Below are 22,998 nucleotides of genomic sequence, written 5' to 3'. Positions count from 1 at the left end.
GGGATCATGTAGAATTCTTACAATGGCCAATAACATTAATGGCAGGCTGAAGAGGCTCTAAGTAGTGTCCAAGGCATTATTAATAAAACGTTATCAGTTAAATTCTTTGCTTAGCTTTTTTAAGGTGGCCTATATGTTCTTTGGCAAAAGCAAAATGTAGTGCTGTAGTTAAAATTAATAAACAAACACACTTTTCCAGGGTAACACAAAGTTCTGGAAGACTCTTTGGATCAGACATTCTCAAAATTTTCATTTGTGAACTGTGATTTAACAAATTGTTTGCACAAATAATTTCTTTTCCATTCTTGATCCCATGAGATGTTACTTTTTGTATGCATAATTATGTAATCATCCTGATGCATCTGTAGTAACTGCATAGATAGAACAGTAATCTCTCTCTCAGAACAGCTGTCACACAATAGGCATTTTCTGTGTTTAAAACTTAAATGCTATAGTCTGAATCGGTATTGTTACTCCAGCCTGAATTTTTTTAACAGCTTATTGCTGTTAGATTAAGTAAGCAGTGTCATTTGGTAAAGTCTAAATTTTAAATAAGATAGAATTCTGCAATGCAAAGAGGTATTTTAAAGGAATTTATCAATACAATTAGTTTTTAATGGTTTTGACAAGTTTTTCAGAAGTACATTATTTAGATTAGTACATTCTAAAGTTCTCAATATAAGAGCTGTTCTTAGTTGGTAAGGCACTATATGTAACTTTGCTGCTATATAACAAAAATCATATTAAGAAAATAGTAATCTGGCAAAGAGAACTTAATGATCAGCAAATGACAAAATGAAAGTCAGCGTTGCCTCAGTGTGGACACTTGCACTTAGGCTTTATTACATACCTGAGTAATTTTCTATAATGGAACTATGGCAGTGACATAATCAAACCGTTTTCCCTGAGTTGCGGTCCCGGTATTCTTTACATGTGATTTGGGGTCCTGGACCTTGAATAATGTGCCATTTAATTAAAGACTGCTTTATAATGGTCAGACAAGAAGAAACTAAAGTAAACTAACCTTTTAAAGTCAATTCTGGATTTTTTTTACTTGGAAAAGCTCAATTTTTTGCGAGTTCAGCATTCTCCTGTAACAATGGTTTCTAACTTTTATTTTAAAAAATTCCAACTTAATTAAAAAGACATTCCAACATAGTGCAACTGAAAGACAGCCCTGACCACTTCCACCCATGTCACCCATTGTTACCTCAGTATGGCTGGTGGAATGCTGAGGGGAGCATTGCTGTAACACGAGGCATGATGAACATCCCATTGCTACACAGAGAACCCATCATCAAATTTCAGATTTTCATTTGTTATTTCTTTGAACCCTTTTTCGTGAATGGCTGAGCCCTTGTCACTGGAGCAATTTAGGAGATTACGTCTTACTTCAGAGAGCTCCCATAAAAATAGTCTGAGGATTTAAAAAAAAAAAAGTTAGTGGAACTCATTACTGCCTCTCAGTCTAAAATAATTTGGAAACCTATAGCTATAAAATTATCTGGTAAAAGCAAAAATTCACATGTTTAATGACTGCAGTGGACTTGCAGTAAAAGATTCACAGGATTAAAGATGTTTGCATCCAGGTATCAGTCTTCTATTAGAAAATTAGATGGGTTTGTCTACAGTCAGAAGTCTGAATGGTTGCTTTATGAAATACAAGTTTTTTCACCTCAACTTGGCATATATAATTATATATTTATGTATTCTATTAGAAATATATTAGTGTTATATTAGTAACGTCTATTAATTGATCAAAAATAGGATATGGTTTAGGGAGAACACATTTCTATCACTTTGTGTATTATAGAAAACATACAGATGTCTGAAATTAGGCAATGTGCAGGCTGCCTATAATTTTTCATTTACATTTTACTTGAAACAAGAGAATGTATATTGTGTGTCCCTTTGTTATCCAGTCTTATGCTTGGTTCATCAGGATATGAAAAAAAAAAAAATAGATGTTGATGTAGCCAGTACATTTGTGTGTAGGATTGTTATTCCTTTATTTGTCTGCCTTGATTTAGGAAGGCTAGTTTCATTACGTAATTGTTTTTGGAAAGAAAATGTGGTTAACAAAAGCTCGGACACAAACAAGCTGTTGGAGAATCTGCCGTTACCAGATATCACTGGATCTACAGGAAGCTGTCATTGGACGTGCCCTGAGCCCGAGCTTAAATGTGAGCAAAGCTGTGTTATCTGAGGCTCCAGTTTGATATTATGAAGTGTTAAAGAGCAGCTTCAGCCTGTGGTGTTGCTGCCATCACCCTCCAGTATCTAACCAGCAGAAGATGCAGGAAGGGTGGTAAAGTGCTGTCTAGCATTGCAGCTGAACGCTTCACAATATCAAACTAAAACCGTAGCTTGCTTGCTTTGATGGCCAAGATAGTTCAGTACCAGAGCTTTTTAGGGATGAGGGGGACACTTCCCACAAATGAGCTGATTTGAGCAAAATTTTTATTTGGTCCCTGAAGATCTGTGATTCAAAAGAGATTTAATATTTTTAACTCAACTATTTTTTTTGTACAACATTTACTTCAAAACAGTAGTGTTTTTTTTAAAGGTACTACCTTTTGCATCTAAAAGTTAAATTTAAATATGGTTTCAGTCAGGTTTGGAATATCTTGCTTCTCTATTATTTATAGCAGTTAAATTTGATTTCTGAACATGTAAAAGCAGACTTGTTTTGATCACTCTTGTACATTTGCTCCTTCTTTCCTATGAAAAAAAAAGTAACTTTACTTGGAAATTATGCTGTTCTCAAAATAAGATATAGATAAATTGTGCAATAGGGATTAAGTAAAATGGAAAGAATTGATTATGCAGTGTTGGGGTTTAACACAAGGAAACCAATTGTTAATTACTGAGAAAGAGCAACGATCAGAAATCTGCCACTTGCTGCCTTGTTAGCAGCTTAACATTATAATGGATTCTAAGAAGGCAGCATTTAATTTTTTTAATACTTTTGCTAAGCAGTTTGCTAAGCAGAAAAGCAAAACTCATTGAAGGGTCTGGCAGAAGTAACTATTGGTTCTAAGAATGGAAACTTTGAATTTCTGTTCTCCTTAGTCTTCTCCATACTAATGCGTGAGCTATATAAAATAAGTCAGTTTACTCCTGTTCACATATAACAAAATTCATAATTAAATGTCTGACACAATTTCCTGCCTTTCTTAGCCAAGAGTCCAAAGATCAAATGGATTTTATTGAACTGTCATCTTGCTGCAGAAGTATCCCATTACAAACACAAGCAGTTCTTAAGAAAATTAGAGATGTTTTACTTGCTGATTCCTATACTCAGCATGTAGTAAGAAATACTGTTTCTAGAATTTTCTGCAAACCGTATTCCATGAGTATTACTCTCTTAAAATGTCATTAGACTTTTTAATCCTTTCTCAGCGCGGTTATTGTACTAGTAATCCAGAAAGCTTTTCATTATCTGTAAAGTTACAAGCTTGCTTTCAAGTAATTCTTTTACACTGAAAAAATTATCAACACTTATGAAATGTCATACTTAAATGGAAGCTTGTTTTTTCTCTCCTAGGTCGTCAAACTGAAGCAAATAGAACACACACTGAATGAGAAGAGAATATTACAAGCAGTGAACTTCCCTTTCCTTGTAAAACTGGAGTATTCTTTTAAGGTAATCATTATTTTGAAAGTAGTTGTTTGGGTTTCAGGGAAATGCATGCTCAAATTTTAGATATTAAAACATTGAACTTCTACAGTACAGTAGTTCTAAGTATTTTTGTTTTCAAAGATGCTTCACCTGTCACTGTTGCCAGATCTTGAGCAGGAGTTCCTGCTCTTGTGTGCACACTTGCACAGACCCCAATTCACTGGATGATGATTGAAAGGACATCTCCAAATAAATAAGTAAAACCTAAATTAAATTAAACTCTTAGAGATTTCCCTTGTTTCAGAGGAAAACTAGCTTTTTATACAGCAGGGAGCTTTTAGGCATCATTCTGTCTTTTAGAGAAACCAAAGGATGTATTTCTGTGCCAGTATATGGAACGGTAAATTTGTGATTGTTCTGCAGATTTTTTGCTTGAGATTTATACTGGAGACAGGTCTTAATGACAGTCTTAACCATGAAGGAAAGAACTTTGAGATTAGCTTCTAATTTCATGACAGTATATTCTAGTCAGTCTGTGAAGAAATTGAGTATTTTCCTAATTTATAGTGATGTGTGTCCTCTAAGATATTTCCTTTTTTTTTTTTTTTTTTTTAAATACTATTTTAAATTAACAAATATGTTCTACCTTAATCTTTACAGTTTTGAGGTTTGGGGCTGGGGCTGTTGGGGACAAGAATACCTCAGGCTGTCAGTTCTGAACTGTTAAGAGTTACAAGTTCTTGTCTTGCAATAAGCATCTTATGCTCTCTTCCTTCAGCTCACTTACATGCCATTCTGTGTCAGGAACTCACTAATTACTTTAAAATAGATTTCTTGAGAGATATGATGCTCCTTTAGTCACGTGTTTCTGCACTTTTTTGAGAATTTCTACCTGTGTTGCTTTATATTTGTTAAGGTCATTGGATGGCTACGATTTTTCATTTTCATTCTTTAGTCAAATATACTGTATCTAGGAATTATAGAGACTATAGCGTGCCTAATACGTATTTGTGTGTGCTTACTTGCTTCCTTAGGACAATTCTAATTTATACATGGTAATGGAGTATGTTCCTGGTGGTGAAATGTTTTCACATCTAAGAAGAATCGGAAGGTTCAGGTAAGATTATTAATGACCTTATACCTTTAGAAAGGCTTATGTTGCTAATTTGGGAAGAGGGTTTCATAAAATCTGTTACTATTGAAGAAAAAAATTCTGAATGTGTAAGTGCATTTAATTTACCCCTCGTTCAGTAGACTTAAACCAGTCAATGAAAAATTTGTAATTACTTCTAATTTTTCAGTTAGTTAATGCAGGCATTCGTGATCTATGCACGATAGAATCTTGGAATTCTTATGCATATTGTCACTGAAATTGATGATAGTTTCTAAAAGTAAAATTTAAAGTCTAAGCTCTATATTGTGCGATATGTTCATCTTGATTTGCATGTGTATTTTAAGTGCAAGACTTAAATTAAATTTAGGGAATGAGTGTGTCAATTCTAAAATGTTTGCTTCCCCCCTGCTTGTTACACAGTAAAAGAACCAGTTAAAAGAATTTAATTTAATTTGTCTATCCCCAGCAGTTACATGGTTGTTTCAGTATCTTAGCATAGCATTGGGGTACTTAATATTCTTTTAATTCTTCACAGTGAACCACATGCACGGTTTTATGCAGCTCAGATAGTGCTAACATTTGAGTACCTCCATTCATTAGACCTCATCTACAGAGATCTAAAGCCTGAAAATCTTTTAATTGATCAGCAAGGATACATCCAGGTATGATATTCTTCATATATTTAGGGAGTGGAGTCTTGTCTTACAGTGTTAGGGTTAGGTAATTCTAGCAAATGTGTATAGAATAAATGGTCTCAAGCTGGTTGGCATGTTAGCATGTATTCAGGGAGCATTAAAATGCCCTACTGCTTAGGAACGGTTAAAACCAATGGATTGTACTTCCTCTGACTAAAATTAAGTATGCACAATGGAGCTGTCCGCAGTTGAGCGAGTTGTCAAGATTTCCCTTGGGGTCTGTGGTGAGAAATAGGTGATTACATGGCTCTGTTCATCTGACCTATTTTATACATCTGCCCTAGAACAAGACGAAAGGTGCCCTAAAATGTCTGGTTCTCTGCATTGTCTGTATAAGTAGTTCAGGATAACCAGCTTAGATGTCAACATCAACAGTACAGTACTTAATTTCAATCAGATGAATCCCACCCTTGGAAAGGCCTAACCTTCTCAGCACATCTGGAGTAAGAGCTGAGTTCAGATCAGAATTGCAGTGCTGCAGGTGACAACTTCAGTTTTACAACAGTCTCTCATGGCACCTTCTGATCTTCCTTTTAGCTCTTATGTTTTTGACCTAAATGGCAGATGGGAAGGTGGTATACAGCAACAAGCGCTCTGCAATGCTTTGCAGTCCTTAAACTATAGAAGCTTTTCTTTTCTCATTGTGTCACCTTTTGCCATAGCAGAATCTAACAGGAAAATACATAATAAAAATGTTTGAGAAGTGGGAAGGATTGATATCTTTTGTTTATACCTGTAAAATAATTTTGCATGGTGGATAAAATAACACTGTAGGGAGAAGAGAAATACAAGTTCTACTAACGTGGTTGGGGAGCACCATTAATGTAAAGCTATGAATGGCTTACTCCAGAATTGGTGACTCTCTATATGCAACGGTATGTTTTTGTGATGGTGGACAAACTGCAAATGATAATGCGCCCAGCAGTCACTCTTCCCATGTGATGTTGGTTCACTTTTGCTTTTGAACAGAGAGAGGGGTTTGTGTTCATATGTTGATACTGCAGCTCCAACTAAATTTTGTTTAGAAACTCCATTCATTTTCTTTTTGAATTTTAAAGCCATTACTGTTTGTCCCGTGTCTGCAATGTGTTCTTCTTACATAGACTGATGTGCATTCACAAACACAGAAAGGATTCTTTGCTGACAGAAGCAGATCTGTATAGTCAGCACATCACCCTCTCTGTTCAGTTTCAGCTGTGATTGCTGTTGTTTCTACCAAAAATGAAGCAAAAGCTGCCTTGACAGTTTGGAGTTTGGCTTGTTTAATTGTGACAGTAGTGTATCGGAAACATGAGCACACGTTATTTTATAATTAGCAATGATTATCATTGTGGTACAGTATGTTTTCTCTGGGAATGGGTTGAAAATTATACCAAGAAGGAGGATGCAAAAGAAACAGATCCCCAAACAAGCATAGACTTGATAGTTTGAAACCGATCCCAGAATTTAGCGTGTAACTCCCTGGCTTCCGTATGTGTTCCACAGTACGGTCCAGGAAAAATCACAGAGAGGATGATATCGCATACAGAGTTCTGAAAACTTAATACAGAAAACATAACAAGTGGAATGAAGAATTTATAATGGCCAAGAACTTGCCATTTGTGAATACAGTTACTGCTACGTTTCCACACCCCCCCCAGTCCTCAGATGAACAAGTTTGACTCTGGTGATGTTTTCAAAGATACTCAGAATCAGAAGTTACTGGAAGACCTCTTTTATGTTGTCTTATTCCCACACTAATTTTACATATAACGTTTAGACACTTACGCAATAAACTTCTATATTTACAAGACTGGCGGATATCTTGACCCTTTTTGTGATTCATTTATTTGTTAACCAAAGGAAAAGATAAATATCTTGTTCATATTCACGGTCTTTAAACTTTCAGCAGTATAAACAGTCTGATGTGAAAAGTATAAGAAAAATTATTTATGTAATTGCAGTACATGTGGGAGATTAGTAAGCCATAGTTCCTGCTGATTTTTGAAATTATAAATAGAAGCTTGTATGAGGGGAAAAATACCTATTTTGTGTTATTTGTTGATTTTATCATGAGAAACCTTCTAGCTATCTGAATTGGAAGTATCAGAAGGACTGGCTACTAAAGGTACATCTGACTATACGATACTATGTGATCTGAGAAACAATTTTTTCCTCTGTATAAAACAGCATTACAAAATATTTCAAAAGTACTTAATTTTAAATTTCTTTGTAGAAATGCACTTACAGTCAATTCCTTTCTTCTGATGACAGGTCACGGACTTTGGCTTTGCAAAAAGAGTAAAAGGAAGAACTTGGACGTTATGTGGGACTCCAGAATACCTGGCACCTGAAATAATTCTCAGCAAGGTACTTTGTCTTGTTATTCAGTCATGCATTTGATGTACTTAAAACTTATCACCCAGTTATTAAACTCCAAGGGATAAACAGTTGCTGATACTTCCAAAAAGCAAATCTTGACCAGTCAGCTCTTTGAGTTACACAAGATGCAGTCATTGCATTGGAAATATTTTTTTAGTGTACTAAAACTTAGTCCAAAGCAGGGATTTTCACATAACTGTGCAGAACTTTCTACATATGCTTGTCATGTAACTGTTGAGGGGAAAAAGAGATTTAAAGAATCTGTAATTAGGTTATTTAACTAGCATCCTTATCAGAACAGCAGATCTGAGCGATTACATTCTAAAGTGTTAACAGACTAGAACAGAAGCTCCAGAGGTAACAAGAACCGCATATTGGATGCATCAGTAGTCATTAAATAACTAGTTGCAGAGTGTTTGAGATTTAAGGCACTTTACATGAAATCAAACATGACAAACCACTGGTTTTACATATGAAGTACAAGCAGTCTAAGCTTACTGTTGATCAGTTAGTTTCTAGTACTTGCACTAAGTGTTTGAACGTAGAATAAATATTATTTATCATATAGCTATTCAACTGTAGCCCTTCATGTTTTGCAAAGGAAAAATATCCATATAGTTTATGGAACTGCTTATGATATAAACAATGTTAAATTATGCATTTAATATGTGGTTTAATTAAATACCCTTTGCAGGTTTTTAAAAGTAAACCAAAAATACTTTTATTTGGAGAGAAAGTGTTCGTTATTTGCAGCTTTTTTGCACATATGCAGCTAAAGCAGCTGAAGAAATTGCAATGCGCCTACTACAAATTCTCCATAGTAGATTTTTCAGGAAAGACTGAGTCTTAGCCCTGAGCTTTGTAAAAGATCTCGGAGAACACATATAAAATTGATGGGGTTGGTGGGATTTTCTGTCTTTTTTAAATACTAAATAGGATTTACTAATGATTTTATGTTCAGGCTTTAAAGAGCAGATCATTAATGACTCTATAACAGCTAATTAACTAAACTTTTAAGCTCTTGTAGCTAGTTTACTAAATATGTAAATGAATGTTCTAAAATGCAGATAATCAAGCAAAAAGATGATAGTATACAGTATAGGAAGTATTGTTATATTTAATGAAATTTTCCTAAGCTTTGAAAGAAGTTTCAATCATTCTCTAACGAGATTATTTTGATTTTGAATAAATAAATACATTGTGCCCATTTCTGTCACTTAGAGAGTCATGTCACATCAGTGTAAAGACATCACTGAAACTCAGCACAGGAACGTGTGGGCAAAATGTTTCACTCATCGCTGTTTCAGTGTCATCACTGTATTAGGTTTTAAGTATATTGCTGTTGGAATCTGTGAGCTTCAGTTTGAACTAGGTTGTAAGTTCTGTATTAAACAAGCAATAATGCATTTGCTTTCTTTGTGTTCCATAGATATATATTAAAAATCTTAAACTATGTTAGAAATGGTACTAACAGTGGTATTTCTCATTTTATCCAGGGTTACAACAAGGCAGTGGATTGGTGGGCATTAGGGGTGTTAATCTATGAAATGGCAGCTGGATATCCCCCGTTCTTTGCAGATCAGCCCATTCAAATTTATGAGAAGATTGTGTCTGGCAAGGTGAGTGAAGGCTCCGTTTATTTTCGCAAATGCAGTTGTTTGTCTTTGCAGAACCTGTTTTTTGTGTGGAGTAGATGCAGAGTTTACTGGCTACTAGACAGTGAGCAATTTGGAAAGAATATGGGAAAAGTTTGTAGTGTATACTTAAGTACAGATGTTGTTACAGTAATATTAAAAATCAGAGTTCTAAAAAGCTGTTCTATGCCTTCAAATTTAAAAAGCAAGTTATTAAATTTACAGACATTGTGAACATTAAATCTTTTTATGCTTGGATAAAAATGATCTAACAACTATTTAGCTGTATGCTTAATTTGCCTAGCTTTTTTATTTTCTAGAAATATTTTTGCAGCTTTTGAGAAGCTCTAAAGAGTTTCCATAATTTAATAATTAAGTTTCTTTACTTCTGCAGTCCTGTAGTTCAAGACATGTCTAATGTTCTGTTCAGCTTCATTGTTATATAAAATTTTAAAAAAGTATTTCAAACTTTTCCCTTTTATTTTTCATGAATATCTCTTAGTGTGCCAGATAGCACAAAAATGTGATCATTCTGTTGTTTCTTCTGCCAGCCAATGTTGTCCCTTCGTGTTTCTTTGTGCTCACTTGATTTGTTGTGGTTCTTCTCTTCCTTGTCTCTACGTGAACACATGCTGTGCTGCATCTTACGTACTTCTGTAATTCTAATCAAGGGAAGTGCCTCAGTAGGCCCTGTGGTACACTGCAATGAGATAGATAATAATCTCTATTTTCTTGCATTCCTACTTGATTTGTTTTTAGAGGAAGAATAGAAAATGGCCCCTATATTTCCTTTTGTGTGAACATTGCTTTACTTCACAGGGGAAAGAATCAAATTTGTATGTTGTTTTTAATGTTATGGATATATAATTTTAGGTAAGGTTCCCATCACACTTCAGTTCAGACCTGAAGGATCTTCTAAGAAATTTACTCCAGGTAGATTTGACCAAACGATATGGAAATCTCAAGAATGGTGTAAATGACATAAAGAATCACAAGTGGTTTGCAACTACAGATTGGATTGCCATTTATCAGAGAAAGGTAAGACCCTTCCTGATCAAAACTATTACAGGTCTTTAAGGGGCTGAAGTAAAATTTCTAATTATTCTGCTTATTTTTTGCTTTCCTAAATCTGTCACTTTTAATTAAACTGAGAAAAGGTGAAAATAGTTTAATCTTTGAGACTCTGAAGAGTATATATTGGTTGCATTATGTTTGTTTCTTGTTGGTATTTTATCCTAGACCTCTGTGTATATTCATGTTCTCTTAACATATGTGTTGTGCTTTAGTCTATTTCTGGAAAGTCTCAGAATGAGCCATCTCCTGCCTCTCTCACTTTTTATTTAACCCCTGCTATAGTGGCATCTATAAATACTCCTCCACAGCAGAGAGGAATCTGTTTTCCTTTCCAGCTAGTTCTTAGCAATCAGACTGTGCTTCAGTGTGGGAGCTCTAGCCAAAGCTAGAGCTTTCCTTTTTCTGCTAAAGAAGCATGCTTCCTCCTTGCTCTTGCTTTATCTGTGACTGGGACAGGACCAGCTGTAGACAGTGTCTACTCAAACCTCAGTGTCTACTGAGGAGTGTTTGCCTTCTGACACTACACTTTGACTGCAGTTCCATAAGCTGCGGCAATGGGAAGAGCCCTGCTGAATGCTTTTTTCCTGGCATTTTTAGAATGGTTTTCTAAACCTGCCTGACTAACATGACTTTTAAAGTGGTTTTTAGAAAGTCCATGCCCAGTCTGCACTATGAACTTCGGGCCTGCAGAAGAATGAAAGCAACGGAGACAACTGGGAATATTTTCAGAGCACGAGCAGCCATTAACATATCAGTTAGAGGGGAGCACGTTAGTGGCTGCCAGGATGAATGAAGCAGAGCTAGGAGAGGAAGCTGGGGAAAGGGATGAGGATGATGACAATTCAGTCTGGGTCTGTCTTCCAGTAGCTCCAAAGCTGCCTCTCCCCTTGAAGGTAGAGTCAAAGTTAAACATCTGTGGATCAGTGAGTTACTAGAAACAGATTCCGAAGAAATTATTTGTTCTCTTAAATGCAACCTCTGAATTCTTGGTTTTTCAATAGACAACAATAAAAGACTAAAATAACTTCATTGGTATTGTCCCAGAAGACTCAGGTGGAGAAATAATTTTGTGCCTAGATATTGGTGAAGAGGTTAGGGTTAAGCGATAACATTTGAAGGAATTGGTTTACATTGTTGAAATGCTAACAGTCTTGATTATAGAGACATGAACTTGCTGCTGTAACAGCAGTATTTAAAGGCCAAACCTAAATACTAACAATAGTTTATAAAAAGAAACTGGTTGTTTGGCTACACAAACTGGCAGTACAGTTGTTGTAGTATTCACTAATGTATTAATTACTAGAAGACAGGGTACAATTAACACATCCCATATTCTTTGTATTAAGTATAGGTGTTTTTAAGAAAAGATTCCCCATTGCAGTATTGTAATTATCTGTTCTTTGCTTTCTTAATGCCTGTTTACAAGGCAGATTTATAGGCACTGAATTTCATTCGCCAGCGTGCTGTTTGGGGACACCCAGGCCCTATAATATTAAATCAGATGTTTTAATACTGTGCTAAATATTCTTAGCATTGCTAGTGTGCTGCTGTAGAGAATTACTTTCACAGAAACAAGAAATATTTTAAAATGTGAAGTAGCAGCACAGTCAGAATAGCTATTACTAGTTTTAAAGGATTGTGAAAACTGATGCTAAATAAGTTTGAAGCTTCTAATTATGAAGAATAAATACTGTAATACTAAGGATCTGAAACAACAGCATGGATTGTAGTATCATTTAAGCAATTGTAGAAATAGAGCAATAAACTTTGGGTTTATACTATCTTTTCACAGTGGCTGTTACCACAGCATGTATTTTCCTGAATAAACATAGTGGTCCTTGGCAGCTAATGTAATGTGAATAATTTGTTATGCTACAGTCATAAGTGAACCAGTCACTTGAAATACTTAATATTTCAGATAAGATCAAGTCTTGTTTTCTTTGTGTGTTTGTGTAGCTGCTTATTAAAATACTGCCTGATAATATGGTTGTACTCAGGGCCAAACAGGTATTTCTACTATAAACCAGTGTTATCTCCTGCAATCTCTTTTTAGCGATTTCCTTAGTGAAGATAACAGGAAAAAGTCTGAGGCATCTCATTGGAACATGTTCTAAAATTCCAGCAGTAAATAAGATATTTCTTGTGCTCTGAGCTTTGTTGTAAGAGAGTAATTGAAAGTCAGTTTAAGAGGACACAGAGACAGAATACAGGTAATGGTGGATGTGTGGCTTTGTAGGCTAGGTGTATACACAGACTGCATATTCTCTCAGGATAAATCACCTAAACACCTATATTGTTTTAGGAACAAAAGGATACACACATGACTACAAATGCAGAAAGTTAGTGTTCTTTCTTGGGGGTGTATAGTGTTATCACCCCAACTCAACAGAGTTTAATTTGTATTAGTCTGTGCTGTACCTCATTAGTATACTGATTTCCACGTGCACACACACTCCCTGCCATCAGTAATCTGCCCGGGGCACTGAGCAGTTCCGTGGTTGCACAGTGTGATCTGATCCCCTGCCTCAGCTGGAGCCACGCCTGCCCTGCTTATCTGTCTCCTCACCGTGCTGCCTCTGGCACATGTCCTCCTTGGGAAGTCCCAGAGAGAGATACTTGTCTGGTTACTTTGCATTTCCAGGTTTAAATTTGCATCACCTCAATAATTTTGCTTACCATAAAGGTGGATAAATCAGGCACCTGTCAAATGAAAAAGAGGAATGTGATACTGGTAATCATGCCTCCAGCTCCAGTTTGTCCTAGACGTGTTGCAGTAGAGCATCTCTCTCTCCTTCTCCCTGGTCTTCCATTCTCTTTGGTCCCTTCCTTGCCATCCATTCTTCAACATTGTCTCCTATCAACCCCAAACCCTGCTTATTCCTTTCAGCATGCAGCTGTTTCTAAAATTTAGGTTATTTTAAAAAGTAATTAAGCTTAATTTTGAACTTTGAAGTGTGATAGACTAGAAGGATTCAGATTTGAATTAACATTAGCTGAGTGAAGGTGGGATTTAGTAGTCCGTTCCCTAAAATAGCATTTCAGTGTCTGCAAGTTAGGAACAACTCTTTCTTTTTTTTTTCTGTATTTTTTTTTCCCTGACTGTGTAGGGACAGCATAAGCTGTTAGCCAGTAAAAATCCAGGTACATCCCTGTGCAGACATATCTTCATTTAATGTCATCTTTAGTTTAACTTCCAAGACGAGTAGAGGCTGAAGTGTGCTAAATTGGGACAGAAAGATTGAGACTGTTAAGTTGTAGCCAGACCCAAGGATTTTATTGTAGGTCAACCTCAAGAAGCTGCAGGTTCCCTCAACTTTAAGAAGCAGCAGTTAAGAGGGTCCTGGAAAATGACTGGTTCCAGTACCTAAGTGTGACTGGCTTACTACCATACAGTTGACATGAGATGCACTGAATCTCAAGGCTAATCGAGTATGTATGTGGATCTGAGAGGATGTGCAGGCAATCTTTACCAGAAGGGGTTTTCCATCATTAATTAGAGCTGCACTGGCTTTCTGTAAAATCTTTTAGTGACTCCTTCAAGTCATTGCTGGTCTCTCAGTTGTGGCCTAGTTTTAAGAAGGCTTTCACTTCTCATTTACAGTTAGGTCCTAGGAGGAACTTTGTAGGAGATGCAGAACAAGTTGTTTTAAACTTGCCTTAAGTTAGTTTTTATTTGGAAATAGAGGATTGTGAGTAAGTAGGAGGAGAGGGGTTCCAAACTGCCCAGAGATTTTTGAATAGTGTTGATGGCAACCAATCTACTCCGCTTCCACCATGACTGTTCCATGCAGCCCTCACCGTGCTGGGAGCCGCACCACACAGCTGATGAGCTGGGGGAGCAGGGTCTCTTCTGCAAGAAGAGAACTAAACTTTGTTTTGAAGTGGTAGTAATTTTTTTATTTATGTTTGTCAGTGAGATATTATTCTTTTTCAACTTACGTTCATACATCTAGGCCTGCACCTTCTTCGTCTGGTTTTATTTATATGCAACAACTTTAAGCCGGTTCACTGTAATATCTGGTTTCTTGGCAGGATTTGAGGAGTAATGGGAGTATTGCTGTGCTCATTATCACAGTGTTAAATCTAAAGGTATTAGGCCAATAACATTTCATGTTCTTTTTTTTTTTTTTTTTCCCCCAAATACAGGTAGAAGCTCCGTTCATACCAAAGTGCAGAGGCCCTGGAGATACCAGCAACTTTGATGACTATGAAGAAGAAGACATTCGTGCGTCTCTAACAGAAAAATGTGCAAAAGAATTTGCTGATTTTTAGTAGGAGTAAGAGGACAAGATGACATCAGGGCTCACATTGGGATCTTTGCACTCTGTTAACAGATGAGGTGGAGCTGAGACCATCATATGTCAAAACAGTTACCTAGTTACTTCATTCCACAAAGCTGACTGAGGTCTTTATTGCCATCTTCCATGTGTGCAGTTTGCACCAACCCTTCTAACTAGGCACAATTAAGCAAGCACTGTTTGTGCAGTAACACAGAATAATAGACCACTTTCCTACTTAACTTTGGTTTCTGTCGTTCTTTGTTTCTGTGTATTGTTCATTTTCCCCCTTAAAATGAAGTAGTTTTTTACCCAAGAATGCTCCATTTTATTTTGAATAATGTATTATTTGTGTGAGTGAAATGGAAGGTGTTGCGGCTAGTGTGATTTAGACTGAAGTGAAAGATAAATGTTGCTTCTAGTCTGTGCCAGCCAATAATTCTTGTCTGTCTTGTGTCTGATGCTACAATTTATAATAATTTTTTAGTAGCTCAGACTAAACCTAGCCAACATTTTTAGCGTTTTTGAAGGTAGTATTTATCGCCATATAAATGTCTGCTAAATTAATTTAAAAACGTTTCTTCCTGGAGACTGACCAAAATTCAGTAGAATCAATTGGGTGGCTTAAGTAGGGGACAGTAGCTAGACCCCGTGCCTTGGTTTTCTACATCCCTGCAGTTTTCGTCACTGCCTCCTTCCTTGGTATTTCCCACCTAGGCAGTAGGTAAATTGCCATAACCAGACTGTACCATGGAAAGCTTACAGTCTTGTGAGAGGGAGTAATTCCACCTGGTCTGGATTTTGGACCATATTGAACCAAGTCAACTTACCAGCATTTCAGTTGACAGGTATGAAATGGCTTTTTTAAGAACATGAACCCTAAACTCTTAAAGGAAGTTTTGGTCAGTATTGTAGAGAATATGATTCACTTTGATTCACATTTTCTTTTTTTTTTAAAAAAAAAAAGCCAATGCTTGGGCTCCCAAAGTATTCCTTGTTTTGAGCCTTTTTTTATTAAAAAAGGTATCCATTAAAATAAAAACCACCACACCACAAAAAATGCGCTCTGCCATTAGCTATGAAAAACAAATGGTTTAGCAAATGCAAAATAATGTTCTAGATGCATCGCTGGATGAACACGGTTATTTTTTGTTACCTGTTAAGAATAAGAGGTTATTGCCAAGTTTTTATTCTGGTATACTATATTAGTAAACTGAGGAAGGAATACTGCTACAATCATTTTATTTTTAATTACGGCACTTCATTCACGAAGAAGAGACAAAGTTTAAAAACTGCAACAGCTGGGTTTATTTTAGTTGCGTTGTGTCTTCATTTCTAACCTACTTTCTTTCAATCGAACAGAATGTATGGTCACACAGATATAAGTATTTGGGCTTAATTATGTTTTGTATACTCTCACCAACTGACTTAAATGATACTGCTACCATGTGCTAGCTTTGGGCACTTTTACACACTTATTTCAATGTTAATAATCAGTGGCTCAGCACTTTTTTGGGGGGTTGCTTTTAAACGTATTCATAATACTTTTATTTGTACACTTGATTCTGGCTGTCTCAGTGACCTGTCTTAAAAACAGCACATCTAAACAGTTTAAACTAGACTCATATTTTATGATAAATTTACATGCATACAAGGATTAATTGTTTTTAAAAAGAATGAGCTATATTGATATAATTTTTTGAATGTCAGTGCAAATAAACCACTGGCATTCTTTCCTTTTAATCTGTATGGCACTCCTTTAAGAAAAGCCTTTGTAGACATTTTACAAAAGAGTATGAAACGTACCATCCAACATTCTGTATGTTTAGGTTGATGAGCATTTTTGCACAACGTCATTAGGAGGCTGACACTGAATGCAGTCTTTGTCCACCCATATTTACATATGTGCAAGAAAGTATAAGATACTTTGCTGTAGCAAATTTTATGTAACAAAGATATATCCTCACATTAATAAATTTAAAGAAATCCTTTGTATGAAAATGTTAAAATCTTTTGTATTTCATTTAGACCAAGGACATGCTGCTGTATGCTAGCTGTATGCGATAAATTCTACAGTAACTTTGTTGTCGTTTATGAACTTTAAAAGATTTTAATAAATGTTGGAGATCACAATTTGATTCTGTTATGATTTTAATTTTTAATCATTAACATTTATAATTCTAGTAAGGTTCAGAGATTTTTCTGTTTTGTAAAATACTGTAATCATTCATCTTGCGTGTACAATAAGACAAAAGTCTAGGAAATTGGTTCTGACATGTCTGCCTGATACTCAGATTAAATTCTATCTGGGCATAAGTGGAAAAGTCATCTTAATGCCATGATATTATGCTGTTTTTTAATTTTATGAAAATCCTGTTAGAAAGTAAAATACTTTTTCAATATGGCATAATAGACTTCAGTATGGAAATGAGATTCTATTTTGGAGAAGGAGGGGAAGTGTGCAATTTCCAAGGCATTAGTGAGTACATTTGACAATGTGAGTATTATACAACCCTCTCATTTAAACACAGTCATAAAATAAAACTACAGAGTATTATGTTACCTGTATTTAATTTGAAAAATCCTTTTCACAATATGGAAAAATTGTATATCTATGACAGTAGAAGCTTGTTAATTTTACACATTTGAGGAATTAAGTGTTGAACTATATGGTATATTTTAATTGTACTCTAGTTGTATGTAACTTTCATTTCCAACATAAAGGATTGTATCTCATTAAGTAAATTGCTTTTTTATTATCTTGTCAGTTGCATTAAAACCCTTATTTTTAAATCCTTTAAAGTATTTTACTAATTTTTGCAAATAAGTAGATGTTTTTAAGTGCTGCAATAGTGTGCAATATAGTAAACATTTATATACAGAAGTGCAAATTAAATTATGTACAACACTTGTGCTGCTTCTTTGTGAATCAGAATGTTGTATGATGAGAGTCATTGCATCTCCCCACACACTGCAAACAGGGTTTGAAAGCAAGAGGAAAAGGTTATGAAACATACTGCACATATTAGTTGGGACCCATTAAGCTTTACACTAACGAGGGTGTTTGGAGAACATTAAAGGCACTATGAGAAGTCAGTGAGTTGGACTTCTTAGACAATCAAAGGCAAGTGAGGTGATCATTAGCTGCAGTATTGTTTGTCTTCATATTTTCACATTCAGACTCGATGCTTTTTATTAAAGATAATTGCCTGGTTTTAAACTCTCTGCAGATCCCGCTGTACAAACTTTGTGCTGTGTCTCATTGTGCTGTGAAACAACTGATAGAAGTAAAGACTGTTCATGGTCTTGGCATTGTCTGTCTTGAGGCTTTTTCTGCAAGTGGTGTTCGGAGAGGCTCTGGTACCTGCTGTCTGTAGCGCAGCTCCTCTTCCTGCTTTCTCAGCGGAGCTTCGGCCTCTTTGCTTCTGCTGCTGTACGCCTGCTGACTGTGGTTTTGTGTTCTTGGTTTCGTCGTACAAATGCTGTATTACATTTTAAAGACCTCTGCACTTTCTCTAAAGCTGAGCTAAGAAACTGCAAAAAGATTGTCCTGCTTTTACTACAGCTCCAGTGCGAACGCAGCCCGTCGAGCAGCAGATTTGAAGGTGTCATTCAAATCCGTTGTTCTTCTAATTTGCTGTGTGTAAGGAGAACTTATCCCACATAAGGATTTGAGAACCATTCCATAAGAAACTGGTAAAAAGAAGATTCCATTCTCCAGCTGGGGTGTGTATAGCTGGTCTGGATGGGGGCGGAGTTGTATGACCATGATAGTTACACAAGTGTGGGTCTTGCACACATCTTAAAAATGTTTTTAACTGACAGCTTGAGGAATCAACTGATTTAAGGCCTCTGACAGAAGGGGTAAAATATGAGTGACTGATGTCAGGCTGGGCAGTGATCACTTCCAGTAAAAGGGTTGGAGCTCCACAAGGATGTTTGAATGTCTTATAGATAGTAAATATTTGTTGCCTTACATAGGAATTATATAAAGTGTTGGGTTTTTTTAGAAGGATTAGGCAGGTATTTCAGGGCAAGATAGTATCTCAAGATAGCTTCCCTTCTTAACTTTTGAATTTGATGATGAATAAAAGTTTGAATTAAATCTGAGGTCCAGTCACATTTTGACCTTTGTAGTTGCTTTTTTTTTTTTATGTATAGTATAAAAAGGGATGCCTGCCTGAAGGAAACCTGCATATATTGAAAATGTAGTTTATTCGTACAGTCCACGACTACAAAAAGTTCCTACCTATCCCCTACTGTGGGATAACAGCAGCTTGAGGTTTCCATGAAATCATTAGGATGAGCTCCCAATACTCTATTTCAAAGCCAGTAAAATTTCCTTTAGAATCCTTACAGTCTGGTTGTCTTATTCCCTCCCTCAGAGGGTCAAATACAAATGTTTTTGCAAAAATGTATTTCTAAAATTGTGTTTGTGTCTCTTTGCTTTAAATTTTAAAAGCAACATTATTTGTGGTATTCATTTGCATTTGCTCATGGTCAGTGAAGCATGTAAGAAACACCCAGTGACAATCTTGCACATTCCTTCTTAGTGCTCAGTTTACAAGATTTAGATTTTGATAGATTACACAGTAGCAATCTAGTATCTAAGTGCAAACTCTGCTCTTTGTGCTGAGAAGCAGCCTATCTGAGGATGAGGCATCTTTGCTAAGGGCAAGATGGAGAAAACACTGTGCCCAACACATGAAGATGGTTGCAGCACAAAAGCTCTTTAGGATGAAAAAGTTGTTCTAGTTGGAGGGAGTTTGAGGACAGAGGTCAGTGATCTGTTCCCGTACATACGCGACCAGAATAACAGATGTCTTCCTCTGCTGGGAAGTAGAGGTCAGAGAGACTTCTTCCTTTGCCTTTCCTTCCAAGGTGCTGTGGAAGATTGGAAAGGACACAGCTGTAGGTATGTGGACTCAAACGGAGCAAGGTCTCAGTAGCCTGGCATGCAGTGTGGTACGTTCTGAGTGTGTCCAGTCAGTTACAGGAAGAAATACTGGTGATTAGGGCAGTGAAGAGAAAACTGGAGTGCTGGAAAGGCTTGATTATCTTGATGGTGAAAGAATTTCAGAAAGCTAGTTTGATTAAATAAAACTCCCAACACTTTCTCATTTACATTTAGTGGTGTATCAGTGCTTTGGTCTACACAGCAGTATGACAAGAACTGTCTTCTACTGTGAGTATTGTTCTTTACTGTTATCTACATTGCTACTTCGAATGTGTATATAGTTATCTAAGTAATGGTTCAACGAAATGAATGCTTGATTGGGATGTCGTTTCAACTTCTTCCATCTTTATCATCATCTTTCTACTTCATGTTTGCATAAAGTGGGGATCCTAGGCATTGGAACTCACATTAATAATACGTAACACCTTGGATGAGTAAAACAACGTAATTCACCTATCTCACACAGGTGTGTTGAGATTAAGCAATCAATATGTGGTTATTTCATAAATGCCCAGAGTTTATAAAATAATCTCTCTTTGAACTGCCACCTTAAAAAAAAAAAATTACAATGTGTGTCCCCAGCAAATACATTCTCTTTATTTCCCTTTATTCTCTTACCATACATATCGGGAGTATGCGTCGGGCAAGCTTGCTTACTGGTGGGAAAAACTAAGGAGCTGAGCAGGTGGCCTTAGTAAAAACTTAGTTGTACCAGAAACAAGGTCATGGTGGCAGGATCATTCTAAGAGCTACATGATATAACATGTATATGATGTAGTGATATAGTTTGCTAATGTTAGCACGTTAGTTCATGTCAGGAGTGTGGTTCTCCTTCTATAGAAGTATCTGCTCTGTGATTTAGGACGTAACCCAGGGACTTGGCTCCAGGAGGATATCCACATCAGAGAGCCACCTCCCATTGCCAAAGCACCCATAGCTCATTCATTCTGGAAGGGAATTTCATAAGGGGACTGCGTCCCCTTAAGTGTAGAGTCCTGCATCTGGGCAAGAACAACCCCATGTATGAGTACAAGTTGGGGACAGACCTGTTGGAGAGCAGCGTAGGGGAAAGGGACCTGGGGGTCCTAGTGGACAGCAGGGTGACCATGAGCCAGCAGTGTGCCCTTGTGGCCAAGAAGGCCAATGGCATCCTGGGGTGTATTAGAAGAGGTGTGGTTAGCAGGTCAAGAGAGGTTCTCCTCCCCCTCTACTCTGCCCTGGTGAGGCCGCATCTGGAATATTGTGTCCAGTTCTGGGCCCCTCAGTTCAAGAAGGACAGGGAACTGCTAGAGAGAGTCCAGCACAGAGCCACAAAGATGATTAAGGGGGTGGAACATCTCCCTTATGAGGAGAGGCTGAGGGAGCTGGGTCTCTTTAGCTTAGAGAAAAGGAGACTGAGGGGTGACCTCATTAATGTTTATAAATATGTAAAGGGCAAGTGTCATAAGGATGGAGCCAGGCTCTTCTCAGTGGCATCCATTGACAGGACAAGGGGCAATGGGTGCAAGCTGGAACACAGGAGGTTCCGCATAAATATGAGGAAAAACTTCTTTACGGTGAGGGTGACTGAACACTGGAACAGGCTGCCCAGAGAGGTTGTGGAGTCTCCTTCTCTGGAGACATTCAAAACCCGCCTGGACGTGTTCCTGTGTGATATGGTCTAGGCAATCCTGCTCCGGCAGGGGGATTGGACTAGATGATCTTTCGAGGTCCCTTCCAATCCCTAACATTCTGTGATTCTGTGATTCTGTGGGTCGACTGCAAGGTACGTTTCCTGCCAAGAGAAGTATTGCAGTGAATGCCAGGGGAAAGATAACTCCCTAAAGTCTCATAAATTAGTTGGTCCTTTTTAAAGCCACTCAAGGAAACCTGAAATATCAACACAAATGCTTTTTTATTCAGGATTTGTACAACCCAAGCTATTCTTTAGGGCATTCCTAGTATTGTGTCTGAAGTTATTAAACTGGTCTTAATTCTGCAACTCCTTATTGACTAAGAGAACTCAACTCTGACTTTTCTGGAACTTTTTTTTTATGTTCCAGATTACTACAAAAACCTGTAAACTGTAATGAATCACGATTCCACCTTCACCTATCTTCTAACAAAATGCTGCCTTGCTTTGCCAGTAGATGGCACGTTTACTTGGTGTGGAACAGTGTGGATAAGACATGTCAGCTGCGGAGCATAGTATGAATAAGAGACTTGGAAAATATTTAACAGCAGTAGGGAATGAGAAATTTCGACTGTACCAGTCACAAAATATGTCAGATAATATATGCAATATCAACCATGAGTATTTGTTGTTTATGTATTAGTAGATTTTGCCTTTAAATCTTTTTAGAGTTAATTATTACTTGCCATTTTTTTAATCTGTTTTTCATATCAGCATCAGCAAAAAAGGAGTTTTTGACACTAATTTGAACAAAAGCATTTTTTTCATAATACGTATTCTTGCACAAGCTGTATGAAAATTCTACTAAAAATCCCTGACTGATAAATCCTATTTTCATTGGAGGCTAGAATCGGGGGGGGGGGGGGGGTGGGGGGGGCAGGTGTCTGTTTTAATAACACACAATCACATTTCTGTATTACGTGCACTTGAAAGTTCAGAAATACACTGCTTTTAACCAAAGATTCTCACAAAAAAATGAAAAATAGTTCTAAGCTGGTTCATTAAATATACAGTATTTATAGTAGAAAGGATATACATTTTTTAGTGTTGGATGCTGATCAAATTTAGATGTACCTCTGCTAATCATAGTTATAATGTTTACAGGCAAAAAAGATTGTTCAATATTTTTCTGAATGATGTGATCACCAGAGCAGCTGGAGCGAAAGTAAAGTTACAGCAAACGTGTTCTTGAGAGCATCTCTGATCAGAGCTTCATCAATCAATTCAGAGCTGAGCAAGTTTTTAAAAGGTCCGTTTAACTGTTATAATCTTAGCGTAACTTTCGAATGTCAAGTCTGCTCATGTTCACATGTGAATATCTGTTTGGTTTTGGTTTACATCAAAAGAGAGACTAGAGAGGGGAAACAGGGTCATCTAACATGTGACTGGAATGCTTACCCTGCTGTAACAGTGGTTCCTTTCTTGCAGTCAGTGGTTCTGTTTGCAAGCACAGCTGCCAAACAAGACACGCATCCTTTGATCTTTCATATTTACACACAAAGCATAGGGTTGTCATGATTCCTTTTGGCTTCCTCATACTTCAGTGCCTATGAGCAGGTAAAGACCCCATAAGCTGCCCACTAGCACCAGTG

General features: G+C 36.8%; 1 protein-coding gene across 1 annotated transcript in view; it reads left to right on the top strand.

Annotated features, from left to right (window-relative positions):
• The window catches only part of PRKACB (protein kinase cAMP-activated catalytic subunit beta), a 74,327-nt gene extending 56,754 nt beyond the window's left edge, over window positions 1-17,573 (top strand). The window contains exons 4-10 of the mRNA XM_068406005.1: window positions 3,548-3,646; window positions 4,657-4,739; window positions 5,272-5,398; window positions 7,685-7,780; window positions 9,289-9,411; window positions 10,300-10,464; window positions 14,647-17,573. Coding sequence (XP_068262106.1) covers window positions 3,548-3,646; window positions 4,657-4,739; window positions 5,272-5,398; window positions 7,685-7,780; window positions 9,289-9,411; window positions 10,300-10,464; window positions 14,647-14,772 — 819 coding nt within the window. The 3' untranslated portion in view covers window positions 14,773-17,573. The remainder of the gene's footprint in view (window positions 1-3,547; window positions 3,647-4,656; window positions 4,740-5,271; window positions 5,399-7,684; window positions 7,781-9,288; window positions 9,412-10,299; window positions 10,465-14,646) is intronic.
• Window positions 17,574-22,998: the final 5,425 nt, after the last annotated feature.

Source organism: Nyctibius grandis, chromosome 8 (assembly GCF_013368605.1).
Source record: "Nyctibius grandis isolate bNycGra1 chromosome 8, bNycGra1.pri, whole genome shotgun sequence".
Taxonomy (NCBI): Eukaryota; Metazoa; Chordata; class Aves; order Nyctibiiformes; family Nyctibiidae; genus Nyctibius; species Nyctibius grandis.
Note: the sequence above shows the minus strand (reverse complement) of the source record. Positions and strands in the feature narration are given on the sequence as shown.